At 40.5% G+C, this 15,999-nt stretch overlaps 1 protein-coding gene across 3 annotated transcripts in view; it reads left to right on the top strand.

The window, feature by feature from the left end:
* Nucleotides 1–15,525, top strand: part of GAK (cyclin G associated kinase) — a 68,420-nt gene extending 52,895 nt beyond the window's left edge. For 2 of the 3 annotated variants that reach the window (XM_088130099.1, XM_088130096.1), the window contains 6 exons: nucleotides 7,157–7,279; nucleotides 9,088–9,207; nucleotides 10,970–11,206; nucleotides 12,822–12,970; nucleotides 13,594–13,770; nucleotides 14,824–15,525. In XM_088130099.1, coding sequence (XP_087986225.1) covers nucleotides 7,157–7,279; nucleotides 9,088–9,207; nucleotides 10,970–11,206; nucleotides 12,822–12,970; nucleotides 13,594–13,770; nucleotides 14,824–14,925 — 908 coding nt within the window. In that variant the 3' untranslated portion in view covers nucleotides 14,926–15,525. The remainder of the gene's footprint in view (nucleotides 1–7,156; nucleotides 7,280–9,087; nucleotides 9,208–10,969; nucleotides 11,207–12,821; nucleotides 12,971–13,593; nucleotides 13,771–14,823) is intronic. The other variant, XM_088130097.1, reaches the window with a different exon arrangement.
* The last annotated feature ends 474 nt before the right edge of the window (nucleotides 15,526–15,999 follow it).

The raw sequence follows: 15,999 nt of genomic DNA, 5'->3' as shown, positions 1-15,999 counted from the left end.
TGTCGTAAGTGCTGAACCATCTTTGTAGATATTGTTCATTTGCATAGGTTGTCCATCAGCCAGGGAGAGGGCTGATAGGAAGATCTTTTCCTTTGCTAGTTCATGATGATCTTCTTGTGTATTTAAAAGTGTCTTGTGTGTAAAAACACTGCATTTCTATCACACAGCAGTAGCTCTCATTGGATGGGTATCTATATGAATAGGTGGGGGAAGAAAAGCAAACATAAATACTGCAGTCTAATGCCCTTCTTGTGCTAAGTCTGAACTGAGGAGGCACACATGCAGTTGTTGTTCAGGCTTCTCTCCTGATTAAATCTATAAATAACAGTTTGTAGAGTCTGGAAAAGATCTCTCTTGCCGACTTAATAGCACATCTGCTCCACGCTTTGGATAAAGATACAGAGAGCTTTTCTAAAATGATTGCATCATCTGTTAGAGGGCTTTAGTAGGCTTGCTATAAGACAGAGTTGGACAATGGCTTCTGGACCTCAGTGAATTATTGTCTAGCCAATATAATAATTTAAACTTTTACTGGTTTCAGTTTTTTTCAACTGTCCAATCTGCATGTACATGATTTTTTTTTAATTTTTATTTTTAAAAAACAACTTCTCCACTGCTGTTGAAATAGCAGGTGCTTTCTGCCTGGTTATTTACAGCAAACCTTCAATTTAATAGCCAAGAGGGGAAAAAGAGAGTCCAATAAAGTCAAATGTCCATTAAATTTAAATGCGGATTGCAGACATGCATAAACTGATGAACAGGGATTTTCCACCTGCAAAAAATGACAAATGGGAATTCTATACAGGAACAGAGGCATACAATATACAAAAAGATTTTGTCCATTAATCTGTAACTGTTAAGCTGAGATTTTATACAGCATTGAGTGTATATCTAACCGATGTGTCACAAAACATTTTACTTTAATGGTGAAATAACTTTCGCACTTATCTTGGACACAAACAGATAAGGAAGTAAAAGCAGTCTTCCATGCAGTTGTCTTTTTCATGAAATGAATTAAGATATGTATACATCTGAAGCTGTCTTCAGGTTGACATGGACTTTCATAACTTAGTGGTCTGTAGATTTCTTGAATTAAACTCTTTAAAATTGCCAGCCAACATGGCTGGAAATATTGGGAATGCTGGTTTAGCATATATGCAGTGCGCCAACTTGTGAAGGTTCTTCCTCTATCTCAGTTTTGCTCTGATCATCATTTAACATCCAGAGCGATTGACAGATTGTGTTTTTTTCAAAATTCACTCTGTTTCATACTGACCGTAAGCTAAGACCTTCTGGACATGACGTCCGAGAATGGGCAGTAGATTTGGCTCATGCTAAATTTGCAAGGTAAATTGAAAAAACAAATCCAGCCCATCCAGAAAGCCATGTTTTGTTCTGTTTTTTTAATGCAAATCAGCACTGTTGAAAGTCAGTATTTAACGTTGGAATGTCAAGTTGAGAAAAGTGAAACATGCAGAGATGCTGACTTAGTAAGTCAGTCTAATTGAATAGGATGCTGATAGTTGTAGAACTGGAAAATTCAAAATAAGACCAGGTCCATTTTTTGCCAGCAAGGGCTTGCCTGTTTGTTCAGCAGTAGGACAGTTGCACTAGAAACCAAACTAGCACTTATGGTTCTTTCGCTGTGCAGGACTTTGTGAGGCTGTCGTTTTTATTCATGTTGACAAGGAATAAAGGGTGTTTTAATCCAATATATCAGGAGACCAGTATGGAACTCTTCCATGTTTAGAAAACTTATATTAATGGAGCCTAAAACACCATTTGCCCTGTTTGCAACCATATTATATTGCTATTACTTGGGTTTGGGCAATATCATTTTAGGGATGTCAGAGTCAGTATGGAGAAAAATAATATGAGCGCAGATTATTTCTGTTAGATTGGAAACCCAATCTATGAGAAGCGTATACTGAATATGAGTAAAGGGTATTTTAGTCCAATATATCTGGAGGCCGCTGGATTGGGGATGGCTGCTTGGAATTGGGCTCGAGCTTCCAGAACTAGCTGTAGGTGTAACTCCAAAATCTGGAAAACACATTGAATGTTAATCTAGAGTTTGAATTGTGGCAGAACATAGAGCAGCTTTTAAAGGTAATTGTCAAAGGAGCAGCTTAAGATACCCACAATGACTTGTCTAGATTGAAATATTATCTGTAAGATGTTTTATTTTTAAACCTCTGTTTTTATAAAAATATTTATTTATTTCAATATGCGTTGCTACAGTTCTCAACCTCGTGACTCTGGGCAGCGAACAACAGTTAAATACATAACATCACAATAATATCATAATAAATACAAATTGGCAACCAAGGTAAAAATATCCCGGGGTGGAACAAAAGTCCCTTCAACAGTGGGAAGAAAGCTTTTTGGAACCCAGACTAACATCACTGAAGTGAAACTGTATGAGGAAATTAAACCTTACAGTGACTTTTTTTTCAAAAGCAAGCAATTATTTTTTTTAAAAAAAGAAACCAAACATAAAAGATAACGTACGGGTTTCCTTTGTGTATTTGATGGAATGGACTTCTGTTACTTGAGATCAGGTGTGTTTTTGGGGCGGGGGGGCAGGAGACCAGAAGCAATGGTAGCATTTCCTACATGTATCTTGCCATTCCTAAGGAGTACATGACTCAAAGTGTGCCATCTCCACATTCAGGTCTATAGGAGAGATAGGCAAAGGGCCTAGGTGGCACAGACTCAGTCTTTAATATCTGAATATCAGAGAAGGTGTAGTGTTAATCAAACTAAAATCCCTAAAAGGTGCAGATGCTTCCACAGAATATCTGTGGGTCTACAGGATCTCAGACTAATGTACTTAATGGGCACATGCTGTCATCAAATTGAGAGAAAGGGAATGGGTGATTCTCAAGGAAGGAAGATTGATAGTAATAGGTGAATTCAGATATCATCTTTAAGTGTATTCATAGAACCATTGAGTTGCAATAGACTGTTTAGGCCATTTTGCTCAGTACAGTCCCTGTGTGCGTTATTGAGATCTGGTTAGGTAATGGCAGATGTAGGCTTATAAATCTGGCCTTCTGCTGCAGTGCCAAGGTTATGGGGGAGGAGTATCCATAACCATGCATGAAAACATCACAGTGATCAGGAGCACTGCCCTGGAGATGGCTGGTTGCAAGGCCTGTGTGAAATTGGGCCATAGAGACAATCTGGGGCTTCTCCTAATGTATTAGTGATTTATCTGCCTGGACATGTGGCCCTTCATGAGCTCCTGGATGTTATCTCAGGGATTGTTTTGTTGTTCCAGAGGCTGTTTGTCTTGGGTGATTTCAGTCTCTGTGCCAAGTCTGAAGAGTCTGGTACAGCTCATGGCTTCCTGGCCTCCATGGTGACTGTGGGCTTGTCACAAGTTATTATGGCCCCAGCACATTTAGGCAGGCACACACTGCATCTAGTCTGATCTGAATATGGAGGACATTGCATTTACCTTTCCTGCGGTCAGCTCACTTCCTTTCTTGGCGGACCTTTCCCGTAGTCAGCTCATTCCTTAATCCAGTGTTGTCCAAACTTGGCCACTTTAAGATGGGTGGACTTCAACTCCCAGAATTCCCCAGCCAGCATGGCTGGCTGGGGAATTCTGGGAGTTGAAGTCCACTTATCTTAAAGTGGCCAAGTTTGGACAACACTGCCCTAATCAAACTGCAGATTGCAGGTCCCTTGACCCTGTGCATGGGTGGATGACCATTAAGATGGTCTGCCACAGGTACCTAATGGACCTGGAAAGTTTTCAAAGGCACTTGGGGATTTCTCCAACCATTTGGTGAGCAGTTCCATCCTGGACTGGATCTCTGTCTGGAATTCAGAGATGACTAGAGCAGTGCACCGGATTGCTACTCTTAGGCCTCTTCCTAGCTGCCAGTCCCATGCGGCTTCCTGGTTTACTGAGGAGATGAGAGAAATTAAGCAACTGAAAAGCTGCCAAGAGCGATAGTGGTATAAAACCAAATGTTGATGCAACTGAGAACTAGAATGAACGCATATTCAAGCTTACCTTATGGCAATAACAGCAAAGTATCCCCTGTAAGATGCCTCTAGCTTTAATTTTACAGATTAATCTACTTGACTGTTTCAAAGCTCAAGTAGCACTCCCAATATTCACTTCTTTAAAAAAATGTATATATGTATATATTTGTTTAAAGGTAGAAGGCTTCCAATGATCCTTAAATCTATTCAGTTGTGAATACTGAACTGGGGTGCAAAGCTGCTGCTTCTACCACTGACTAATGGAGCCTCTTTTTCTTTTCAACCATATTGTTCTATTAAGAGATGTTAAATGTAGATCTGAAGCAAGCTTAAAATCTGAGGCTGTGCCAAACCTGTATCTTATTTTGAGGAAATGTCATCTTTAATCACAGAATGACAGGACCTTCTGAGTGCAGAAGAGGTCTGTTTGCACAGTAGCAACTGGAGTTTGACAGCTGAGACTCATCATGTAGACATAATGTGTGGTGTTTTACAGAATCTGATACCTGCCCATGAACAACAAACAGCAGTTCAGTTATTTATGCTTTTATTTGTGCCTTTGATTCTGTCTTGACTCCTGGCAACTGCCTGGACAAGTTCCTGCAGTTTTCTTGGCAAGGTTTTTCAGAAGTGGCTCGCCCTGGCCTGCTTCCCAGGGCTGAGAGAGCAGGACTGGCATAGGGTCACCTAGCAGGCTTTGTACCGAAGGCGGGACCAGAACTCACAATCTCCCAGTTTCTAGCCTGGTGCCTTTAATCGCTACACCAAACTGGTTTTACATCTTTTACAAGTGCTTTATAAAATATTTGAGTTACTCTAGCTTAGCAGGCATTTTACTGTTATCGTGAGCAAGAGCGATTACAAAGAAAAGAAACGCAGCTACTTGGTTGCAGACAAGTGCTAGGTTCACAGTCCTGCATGTTCCAAAGCACCTTTTGGGGATCAAATCTGGAACTCTGCACTCTCCAAGTCGTCATCATTTTTTAAAAAACACAACGGTGTGAGTACAATGCAGTTCTCTGTGTCTCATAATATGAAATGCCCATCATTTCCCATGAAATACGCTCTTGTGCTCTTGGTTTGACTGCTAAGTACTGGCCTTGTAAGACACAGCCACTGTGGATCCAATTGTGTTGGACATCATTTGATTATTTTCCCCCCAATTCCTTAACTTGAGTGCTCTTATTCCAGCCTTAGGGCAAAGACTAAGTTGAGGAAACCAAGTACTAAGTGTGTGAGTGTGACATGGGAACAGTATGACTAAGTCTACTTTCTTGCTGAAACTTTCCCCACCCTGGCATATTCCAGATATACAGGACTTCTGGAAGTTGTGGTTAAACCTATGGGGGCGGGGGGGAATGGGATAAGGTTGGGGCAGGATGTCTTCATGGTGATGATAAGGCTCTGCAGTTGCCTTAACAAAGCTTTACTTTTGGTAATTTGGGAATCATCCGGATTCCTGCCATAGTATTTAAGCTCCTTATCAAAAACAATTTGATAACATATTCTAAGGTTTTGCTTGTTCAGATAGAACTTTAAACTGGTAGCACCAAGGGGCAAGTTGCTATATTAATGCCCTACTCAGAATTGAACAAAAAGTTTCCTTTCTTTGAGGTTTAGGAAACTTGTATGAGGAAAAAAATAGTTACAGGTTTATTTAGGTCTGCATTCTAAAAGGCCATGATTTAATACAGAGGAAGGCAAGCTAGCTATTTTGGACTAATCTCAACATTAGCTAGATGATTACAGGGTATGGGTATTGCACCAGTTTGTCTACTTCTAATGTCATATTCCTCTATCAAAATAGCATCGTTAAGTAGCATTGTAACCTTTATTAGCATAACTTCTACACTGATGAGTAAAACTATGATTCATTTTAACATCCAGTAAATATCCTGATTTGGGTTAGTAATGTCTTAAATGCCATTGAAGACCTAACTGCAGTTTTTATTTATTTATTTTACAACGCAGTGAACCTGTCTGGAGTATTATAAATAGCAACGCTTTGAATAATCGTTGGCCTTGCTAATTAGTGTTTTGATAAAATCCAACACAGACGAGACAGGGATATATGAACATATAAAAGAATACTGTAGTCAGTTTGTAGCCGCTTGCCAATTCCCATATCTACAGTACAATTTCTAAAGTACAGTCTTCTGGATTGTGGCTGTCACCTAGAACAGTGTTTCTCAACCCCAGCAGCTTTAAGATGGGTGGACTTCAACTCCCAGAATTCTGGGGAATTCTGACTGGGGAATAATGGGAGTTGAAGTCCACACTTCCTAAAGTTGCCAAGATTGAGAAACACTGAGCTGGAATGCTAGCAAGACCAACTTCGCACTTTCAGGGTTGCTGTTTTAATAACAAGAGCCCTGCTAGATTGATTCAGAGATCAATCTAATTCAGTGCCACCTAATCACATTTCTTTTGGGTGCTTAATAGCACTATATGAAGACACATGCCTACTCTTTTTTTGTTGGTTCCCTGACCCACTCCTGTTCATGCTTCTTTATTCATAATTCACTATCCTTTTTGATATAGCTGTTAATGCCAGTGAAGTCATCTGATTTAACCTATTTTGTGAACTTTGGAGGCAAGCAGATAGCGTATGTGCTTTGGGATGTGGGAAATCCCAAAGTGCTTCATGTCCGTATTCAATGATGACGTTTTGCTGCAAGGCCTCTGGAGGATCCCCTACGCCAGTGTTGTCCAAACTTGGTCACTTTAAGATGAGTGGACCTCAACTCCCAGAATTCCCCAGCCAGCCATGCTGGCTGGGGAATTCTGGGAGTTGAGGTCCACTCATCTTAAAGTGGCCAAGTTTGGACAACACTATCCTACGCTCAGCTAATCCTTTCCTCCATGTGTGCCTTGAACAGGAATCAGATGTCATTAGAAAAGCTATCAATTGCTATTCACCACATAAATGAGATATTAACCCTTCTAGGCCTAGTGGAAATATTAGGGGGCTTTTTCTTTCCCAGCATCTGTACACATAGATGGACAGCAACTGTGCTAGTTAAGTTCCAATCTAAAGGATAACTAGGAGAAAAATCCAAAATGTCCTAACTGTATTTGAATCTGCAGGGTGTTAAACTTATGCAGTTATTTGCATGCCTTTACCCTAACGCATGGATTTTGATTCTTGTTCTTTTAGGTAATTTGGCCCCAGACCCACCTAAAATAACTTCCTCGGCAAGCCAGCCTGACCTTTTAGGGGGCTGGGATTCTTGGGCTGATGCCACTATCCCAACACCACCTAAGAAATCAACTGTGGAAGGTATGGTACGAGGCTGTCACTTGCACTTTTAGCCGCTAAAAGAAAATATGCAACGCTAATAGTAACATGAGATAGCACTGTGTGTCTCGACAGCGTTGTAATGCAGTGGCTTTAAAATACATCTGCGAGAAGAAACACTTGGCTGTATGGCCAGTTTGGGTTTTGTTTTTGAAAAGCAATAGCAAGGGACAGTGAGCTTGAACATTTGCAGTTGCTAATCCTCCGTTCTGATGAAATTTACAGGATGTGCTCAGGCCTAAATGGTGGTTGTGTAATAAAGAAGAATTGGCAGCAGCCTTCACCAAGAATTGCAGTGTTTTAGAACTGAAAATGAAACTTCATTATATTCAGGCGTAAGCAGGCAGGGTCAGTTGGCCACCCTGGCTCCAGAGCCAGAGTTCTGGCCCATACCTTATGTCCTGCCAAGTTCGTTTTCTGGCACCCTTCATTATCGTGGTCACAATAGAAGATGATAGGGTTTTGTTTTGTTTTACTGTTTCAAGCATACAGGAAAATCAAAGATGAAGCACAACGTCTTGTTTTGGTCATTAAAGGAAATTAGAATGAAATTAATCAAACCGAGTAGTAACATGCATAGTCAGTAAAAAAAACTTGGGTTTATACAGCTTCCTTACCTGCATCCTAAACTGAGCAATTGCCCTTGTCAAACATTTCGGTTAATCTCTTGATGCAAGGAAGCAAATTAATCCAGTGTGCCAACTGGATTTGTTCAATGTCAGTCAAAGTTGCCTGAGCAAGGTTCCCTCTGAGCTGAGATGCTTGGCTTTGACTTACATTTTTCTTCTATATTATAAAAACATGGTTGATTTTCATTAATTATATTAGCTACCAAAATTGCTTCCAACGGTCTAAAAAATGTTAAGAGTGGCTTTCTTCTAGATACTACCTGGGGATTTGGGGAATTGTAGTCCTTTCATGGAGAGGAGTCTTAATAACAATTCTGGTCTTGTTGTTCTTATCCAGAGAACTGGGACACACAGAAATAAATGCACATTCACTTTCTAAATTTAAAGCTACACACACACACACGCACCCCTATATACCAACTCAGAAGTCTAGCTGACCTGGCTACATTTAAGTTCTGTAAGAATGAAAATGGGACAGTTATTGTTCATGGCACCCAAGTGATTTTTTTGAAGGACAGCAGTTTCCATACACTTATCTAACTTCCAACAAGATTTGGCCAATACCAGCTTGGTACTTTTCTCATCTGCTTACAAATGGGAGCTTTCAGTTGCTTGGAAAACTGGGTCTTCTTTTCACTATCTTGTTCTTTGTAGAAACATTCATTCTGATGCTTTTCGATATGCTACCATCTACCAGAACGATCCTTCTGCTTTTATGACTTGCTTTGAGTGGGTTTCATGCACTCTTATGTTTATACATGCCACTTTGTACATTCCCACAAAGTCGTAGCACAAGTTCTCTTTCTCTCTCTGCGTGTGTATTTGTATAGTAAGCAGCCACAAATATACCGTATCTGATTGATTGATTTATATATCAAATTTGTCACCGCCCATCTCGTTAAAAACGTGACTCTGGGCAGTTTACAGAGAAGATAAAATTAATTAAAAATACAAAATAACAGTAGTACTGAATAAATAATAAATATATTCTGCATAATAACATGGGTTACAATATGGCGACAATCCAACATACTTGCAGGCTGGGGAAGGCTATAGAAAAGCCAGTGAATGCTGGCTGTGGTTGGAAAAGATACCAAACAGGCCCCAAAATGAATAGTTGCTGTTAAAAATATTCCAAGTGTTTCATTTACTACTATGCAGATGCAACTTTCACAACAAGAGGGCCACCAAGCGTCTCCTCGGGCCACTCTTCCAATCAAGCAAAATCACAGAATTTTGACCCTTTTGCTGATCTTGCAAACTTGAGAAGTGGCCTTCCAGGTAAGTGTTGGTGTAACTAATGAAAGATCACAGTCATTACTCATCACTCACTTTTGTTTTAGGGGTGGTTTTCCATTTGACTTACAGGGAGCTCAGCTTCCTGCTGCTACTGTTATAGCCTTCTCTTAGATTCTGTTCCAGAGGAGTTTTCCCGGCCCTGTGAAAGAATTCAGTTCTGAGTGCTGGCTGTTGTTTCTGATCCTTTGCTACCCCTTTGAGGCCCCTCTTGCCCTTTAATTTCAAAAATGGAGAGTTGAGTCTCTCCACCTTTTGAATTGGAATCTGTGGCAAATGTCCGGACAGGGTCAATCTGACAGATTGGTGGGACAGACTGAAATTGAGTGGCCTCAGGTTAGAAGGCAGAGCAGCCTGACCTCTCAACATGGCTGCTTGACAGGTGAACAGGATATTTGACAAGTAATTGGATGGAAGCCCTCTGGAGCCCCCTGTGAAACTATGTGGGCTGGCTTACATGAGGAGCATTGTAGCATCGATTCTGTGTGGCACGTGGGTAATAATCTGCAGGTTGGAAATACTTCCCAGTGAGGTTCCCATTCTCTCTTCCATGCTCCTTGTTCACATTTCAAGAAGGATTTGGAACAAGTCCAGTGGATCTCAAGGAGGTACAAAAGGAGTTGCTTCTCCAATTAACTGTGACAGCCAGAAGAATTGGGGCTGGATTATTAGATGAACAATTCTTGCACAGGAAGCGTTTTTGCACCATTTAATTTAATCTTTACTTACTTACTTACTTATTACATTTGTATACTGCCAACTCAGCACAGGACTCCTGGTGGTTTTGTTATTAGACTGTTATATAGTTTTCTCTTCGTGCAACCATGCATTTTTTCTTTTGGAAAAAAGTAATAAAAATATAATACTAGTATGAGGATTAGTATTCAGTGAGGGCAGGTGGCTGGCATCTTTCAGGTGTTTTGAACAGCAGCTCTTGCATTCCCTTGCCATTGGCCGTGCTGGCTGAGGCTGATGGAAGTAGTAGTCCAAAACATTGGAAGGGCACCCCATTGCCTATCCCTACTCTTAAATATACTAAGTATTTAAATATGTGGATGTGCTACCCTCCCTTACAAAAATCTGCTGCCAACAATAAGTCATCCTTCATTTTAAAAAATGTATAACCTTTCTTTGTTCTTTTGTACCCCAGGCAGCTTGTATGTTCCCAAACATGGCCATGCATTTTGGGGTTTTGCCATGATTTCATTCAATTGCTTTGGGGGGTGAGGGTTGTACTCACAAACAGGCATGATGGCAACAGCATCTCCCAGTTTGAGTTCCTCCAGCATCTGGCCCTCTTTTTGTCCTCTTCTTTGAATATGGAGGTTCCATTTAACAGCCTTGGTTAGTAGTCCCTTCCCTTCCCTTCCCTTCCCTTCCCTTCCCTTCCCTTCCCTTCCCTTCCCTTCCCTTCCCTTCCCGAAGAAGTCTTGCATTATTTCCACCACTTAATTTAGGTTTTAAAGTTCAAGACTAAGAAACGCTGCAAGCTTTTATGTTGTGTCTCTTCAGGCTAGTTTAGACTATGGCATATCAGTGCCTGCCCAGTCATTGGTTTTGCAGTTTGGACTGTTGAGAGATCCTGCCATATTTTTTTACTAAAGTTTTTGGTTCAGGGTACAGCTTTTGAATTGCATTTAATAACCCCTCTCACTAGTTGTGATACAGGAGCTCTTGGAAGCGTTTCCCTCCCAACTGACTCAAACAAAATTAGGTTTATTAAAATGTCCAATTGTTTCTTATCTAGGAGCTCCTAGTGGAGGATTCTCAGCTGGCAGTTTTGCTTCCAAGTCAGCTCCAAAACCAGCAGGGACTCAGTGGCAGACAAACAAGCCACAAACCACCAGCACTTCATGGCAACCTTCACCCCAGCCAAAACCTCCGGAACAAGCCAAGTCGGGCACACAACCCAAGCCCAACTACACTGTGAATTTTAGTGTAATCGGAGGGCGGGAGGAGAGAGGTATCCGAGCCCCTGGCTTTGGTAAGTGCCTTCATGTGATGACATCAGACACGCATTGGGCTGTAATCTTTTACTGTATTCATCTCAACTGGCAGTAAATCCCATTAACCTTAAGGGGGCACTATCTTCTGAATCAGTATCTAAGAGACTGCACTGTTTAGCTCCTGATTTCAAGATTTTGAGCTCATTTACATAGTCAAAATGAAGTATTCCTCAAAACAGAGTATACCTATCTCCAGATTCCTCCATTCATTAAAAAACTGCCCATTTTCTCTCTCTTTTTCATTTACATCAGAGAGGACTGCCACTCTTCAGACCCAGATTGTGCCATGCCTCTCCTGGGTAAAATGGAAGGGGGTGGATGTAATACACTTGTTAGATGTGTTTTTTTATATATCTAAAATGAGTTGTCCATACAGATGCTGATCTTGTATATGTTATGTTAGATTTTGTATTTGTATTGTATTACGTTGTTGTTTTGTTGTGAACTGCCCTAAGTTGCTTTGGAGTTGGAATCTAAACCTAATTAAATAAGCTCATTGATTCTGCAGGGTGGGGTGGGAGTCAGGTCTAACCTCAGGAAGCCAATCCTAGCACAATCAAGTTTTTTTCAGCCCTGATTTATGTAGCTCTCTAGTTTTCATAATTTAAAGAACATCTACTAAATATATGGAAATTCCTTCCATTTTTCTTTTCATTAAAAATGCTTGCATTTAACCAATTGGAAGGAGCTCTTGAGCTTGTCCCAGGAAGCTGATGGGTTGGACTTAACTCAGAGGGCTTCTAGGACCGCCTAAAGAACATTTTTTTATTTCAAGAAAGTATAAGGGATACCCTATACCTCTATTATCCTGGGCAGAGTTAACACCAGGAGGGTAGGTGTAGGGTCTTTTCTGGTCAATGGAATGGAACTTTTCTTTCTTTTTTCTTTTTTTTGGCTGGGAACTCTTCCAGTATCCTTCAGCTTGCTCACTGCTGGTGAAGGCTGCTGAGAGTTGTAATTCAACAAATACCTGGAGTGTCACAGGTTTCCTGTTCCTGCTTTAACAGAGGGCCAAGGAGTTCTCAGCTTCAGAGCATATCTTCCATAATGATTGATCCAAGGTCACCTGGTCATTTTCTGCATATAGTAAGGGGTTGAATCCAGACATTAATTGCACCGATACAGATCTCTTATACTCCCAGTGTGAGAGATGTAGGACTGAGGCTGAGAGAACTAAATGAATAGGAATGTTTACTCAGCTGATGCTACCTAATCTGTGTAGCTGTGATGAAATCCTGAACCAAGATTTCTCAGATCTCACTATTAATTTCTGGGCTGTGCTGGGGTTCTCACTGGAAACATTAAGTAGCTGATAGTTATTGTACTGACTTGTAACATCTAGAGGCGTTATCAGGAAGACAGCAGTCTAGAAAGTCACTGGTTTTCCCTTTATCTGCAGAAAGGGAACACACTAATCCAGGAATAAAACATTGCAAAAAGTTGGATTTATTTCTGAGCCAGGATGTGTAACAATTTCCTAAAAGATAGTGGATCAATAATGATCAACTTGAGTAATGAACAAATCTGTTATTTCTGTGTCAATTTTCTGTTAACAGGAAAATACCTAGTTTCTTTTTTCTTTTTCTTCACTAGGACAAAAGCCCAAAGTTTCAGAAAATGATTTTGAAGATCTTTTGTCAAATCAAGGGTTTTCAGCTAAGTCTGACAAAAAAGGACCCAAAACAATTGCTGAGATGAGAAAGCAAGAACTATCTAAAGATATGGATCCTCTAAAATTAAAGGTTTGCAGCATTTATGCTGAACATTTCCCTTCCTCCAAATCCTTGCTGTGTTTCCAGCCAAAAAGTGAACTGTATGCAGTACAAAAGAATTTGCAAGAGGCAAAGAGTACAAAATAAAGGGCAATAGGAAGGAGGATGGACATCTTAGTGGGCAAGCACATGCTCTGTAAGAGATCTCAGGTTCTGTCTTTTGCATCTTCACTTAAAAGGAGTTCAAGTAGCAGAGCCAGGAAAGATCCTGAAAAGCATTTCTGTCAATATAGGCAATATCTAGTCTGTAAGACAAGAGACTGAGTGTGTAATAAGTCAAGACTTTGCATAGTTGGCGTTGAGGCAATAGGTGCATTGATAGGAAAAACAAATGTGTAAAGCATCTGTATATTAATGAGTGGTGAGCGAATGGGTCAGTGTTGTAATAGCTCAGTGCAAAAGCAATTGTGAACTCATCCCAGGCAAAGTAGGTCAGTAGCTGTTAGAAAGAGTACCTTAAATCATTGCATATGGACATTGTTGGGTAATAAATATTGCTATGGGTAACACTGATAAACAGAACAAATTGTCAATTAAATGTTGTGTCGCATTTGGCTTATCTGAATTCCCCTCCTCCCCGTTTCCTTTGCTAGCTGCTAGACTGGATTGATGGAAAAGAGAGGAATATAAGAGCTTTATTATCTACTCTTCACACTGTGCTTTGGGAAGGCGAAACCAAATGGAAGCCAGTTGGCATGGCAGACCTGGTTACCCCTGAACAGGTCAAAAAGTACTATAGAAAAGCAGCGCTTGTCGTTCATCCAGATAAGGTAAGAGTCTGATAAATATCCACAAATGGCTGAGGTAAAATTATTCACGTGGATGTTAACTATGGCTACTGGAACTGGGCTGCAAAAGTCAAGCAACTGCTTGGATATAGAAAACTCTTGATTATATGCCACCATCAAAGGGTCACCTATATTTTTACTGTCTTTAATAGCAAATAAAGAGAGGTCCATCTCGAATGTGTGCAAACTGTTGCGTGAAGAGTGTAGTTTTCTTGGAGCTTCTTGGCAAGTGTGTTTTCGTGTAGTACTACCCGACATGACTACACATGATGTACAAACTATCATGTGTAGTTTGTAGCATGTCAAGCAGCCCTTAGGTATCCTTCATTACAGCTTGGCATATAGTTCCTGAAGGCACTTTATGAGAGCAGCATATTATCCATCTCCAAGGTTCAGAGATCTCATTCTTATCACAAGTAAGATGGAAGAGAATTGGCTTTCCCTGCAACCATACTGTCCTAGATTCTTTTACTGCTGTTGTCAGAAGTTAAACTGTATCCTGCTCTCTGCTAACTGTCGTTGCATTGTGCAGCATTTAAAAACAAGCATCGCTTGCTGCCACAGAAACGGTATATAGTGGATAGCGGAAGTTCTTCACCAAGTCTTCCCAGTTTAGGGAGAATGTACAAAGGGAGGCAAGTTGCTGTCACCCTTCTTTGTGATTGTTGCTTCAGAGGGAAAGATTTCTGATTAGACTGTTTCTGGACAGGAAGGGGGAATCATTAGGTAGTTGTACCAAGTGGCATGTGGTTCCATATTGACATCTCAACTCAGAACCATTCTTGTTCCTCTGTAATGAGCAATTGGGTGACCGTGCCCAACCCAGAAAAGCCCAGTTCAGAGCTCATTCAATGCACCCATCCTTCTTTGAAAAAAAATAGAGCTGTGAATATGGGAGGTCAGTGTGCAGATAGTAATTTTACAGTGGATTTCTTTGTAACTCTAGAAATAAAGCTAATTGCTTGTGATGGAAATTAAGCTTGCTTGCTTTTACAGTTGAACAGTTGCATTGTAATTCATTCTTTTTGTTTGCAGACCACGGGGCAGTCTTATGAGCAATATGCCAAAATGATCTTCATGGAGCTGAACGATGCGTGGTCAGAATTTGAAAACCAAGGCTCAAAATCCCTTTTTTAAGAAAGTCCCTCTTACAAGGGAATTGATTTCAAAATGCATTGGCAGCGAAACTGAATCTTGAGTGCTGTAGTGCTCAAACTCCTTAGTTTGAGGAGGGGGCAAAAAAACTTTCCCAGTTCTTGCACACTTTAAAACTATACACTCAGTGACACAGTGTGTATTGTAGGAGATAGAATGTGAAACTTCACAGAGATGGCACTCTCAGTCCATCAGTGCTGGGAAGTTTGTGTTTGGATATGGCAAGTTTTGGGCTCTCTTAGAGAAGGTTGAATGCACCAGTAATTCTAATAATGGCTGCTGGCGTGAGCAAAATTTGCTAGTGGGAACATCATCTGTTTTGAATCTTGATTTTTTTTTTTATTCTCCATTCGAAAAACACAAAACCTCAATTTGCATTTGTTTTCTTCCCCTGTAGTCTTTGTGATTTTTTTCCTTTTGTTACTTGTTTGCCTTATTTAAGTGCTTTGGTTACCTTATAGTCTGTGAGTTTGCTCAACATCACTTTTTCTTGTTTCTGTTAGAGGTGTACATTTTTCTTCTGTATTTTATGTAATCCTTTCAGTGATCATTCTGTAAATAATTAAAACAGTTTTCTGACAACACCTGTGTTCCTTACACTGCATCAACAATTGCTTAGCCAAAAGTTTCCAGTTGGAAAAAAAAGTTGGCTTGGGCAAATCTTGGGTTTGCAGTTCTTCCTTTTTTTTTAAAGCTGTAAACAAGTAAGCGGAGCTTAAGGGCTGTGTGGCCTTGTCTTATTTATTAAGATATTCTTGGAGGCAAGACTGTTTCTGCTAAGGTGTTCAACTGGAACTATAGCACTCGTGACTTCCTCCTCTTGGCCCTGCTGTGTGATAGATGTGCCATTTGCAGGCAGGTTGGCGCATACACAGATGGAAACAGAAGCACAGTCAGTTACAGCTTTGATTTGCATTTGACTAAATGGGTAAATGTTGCACCTTTAATGGCCATTTTGAAGGAGTGTGCATGCTTTTGCTAGCCGTGGCTAACTTCTGTTCGCAACTCTGAAAGTCTGCAGAGTCTGGAGGTTTGTATGTATGGATATGTACCATT

This window comes from Python bivittatus, unplaced genomic scaffold (genome assembly GCF_059951505.1).
Source record: "Python bivittatus isolate LINGU-HERP-01145 unplaced genomic scaffold, Pbiv_v1 ctg000850_np1212, whole genome shotgun sequence".
Classification (NCBI taxonomy): domain Eukaryota; kingdom Metazoa; phylum Chordata; class Lepidosauria; order Squamata; family Pythonidae; genus Python; species Python bivittatus.
This window is presented reverse-complemented; position numbering and strand designations above follow the sequence as displayed.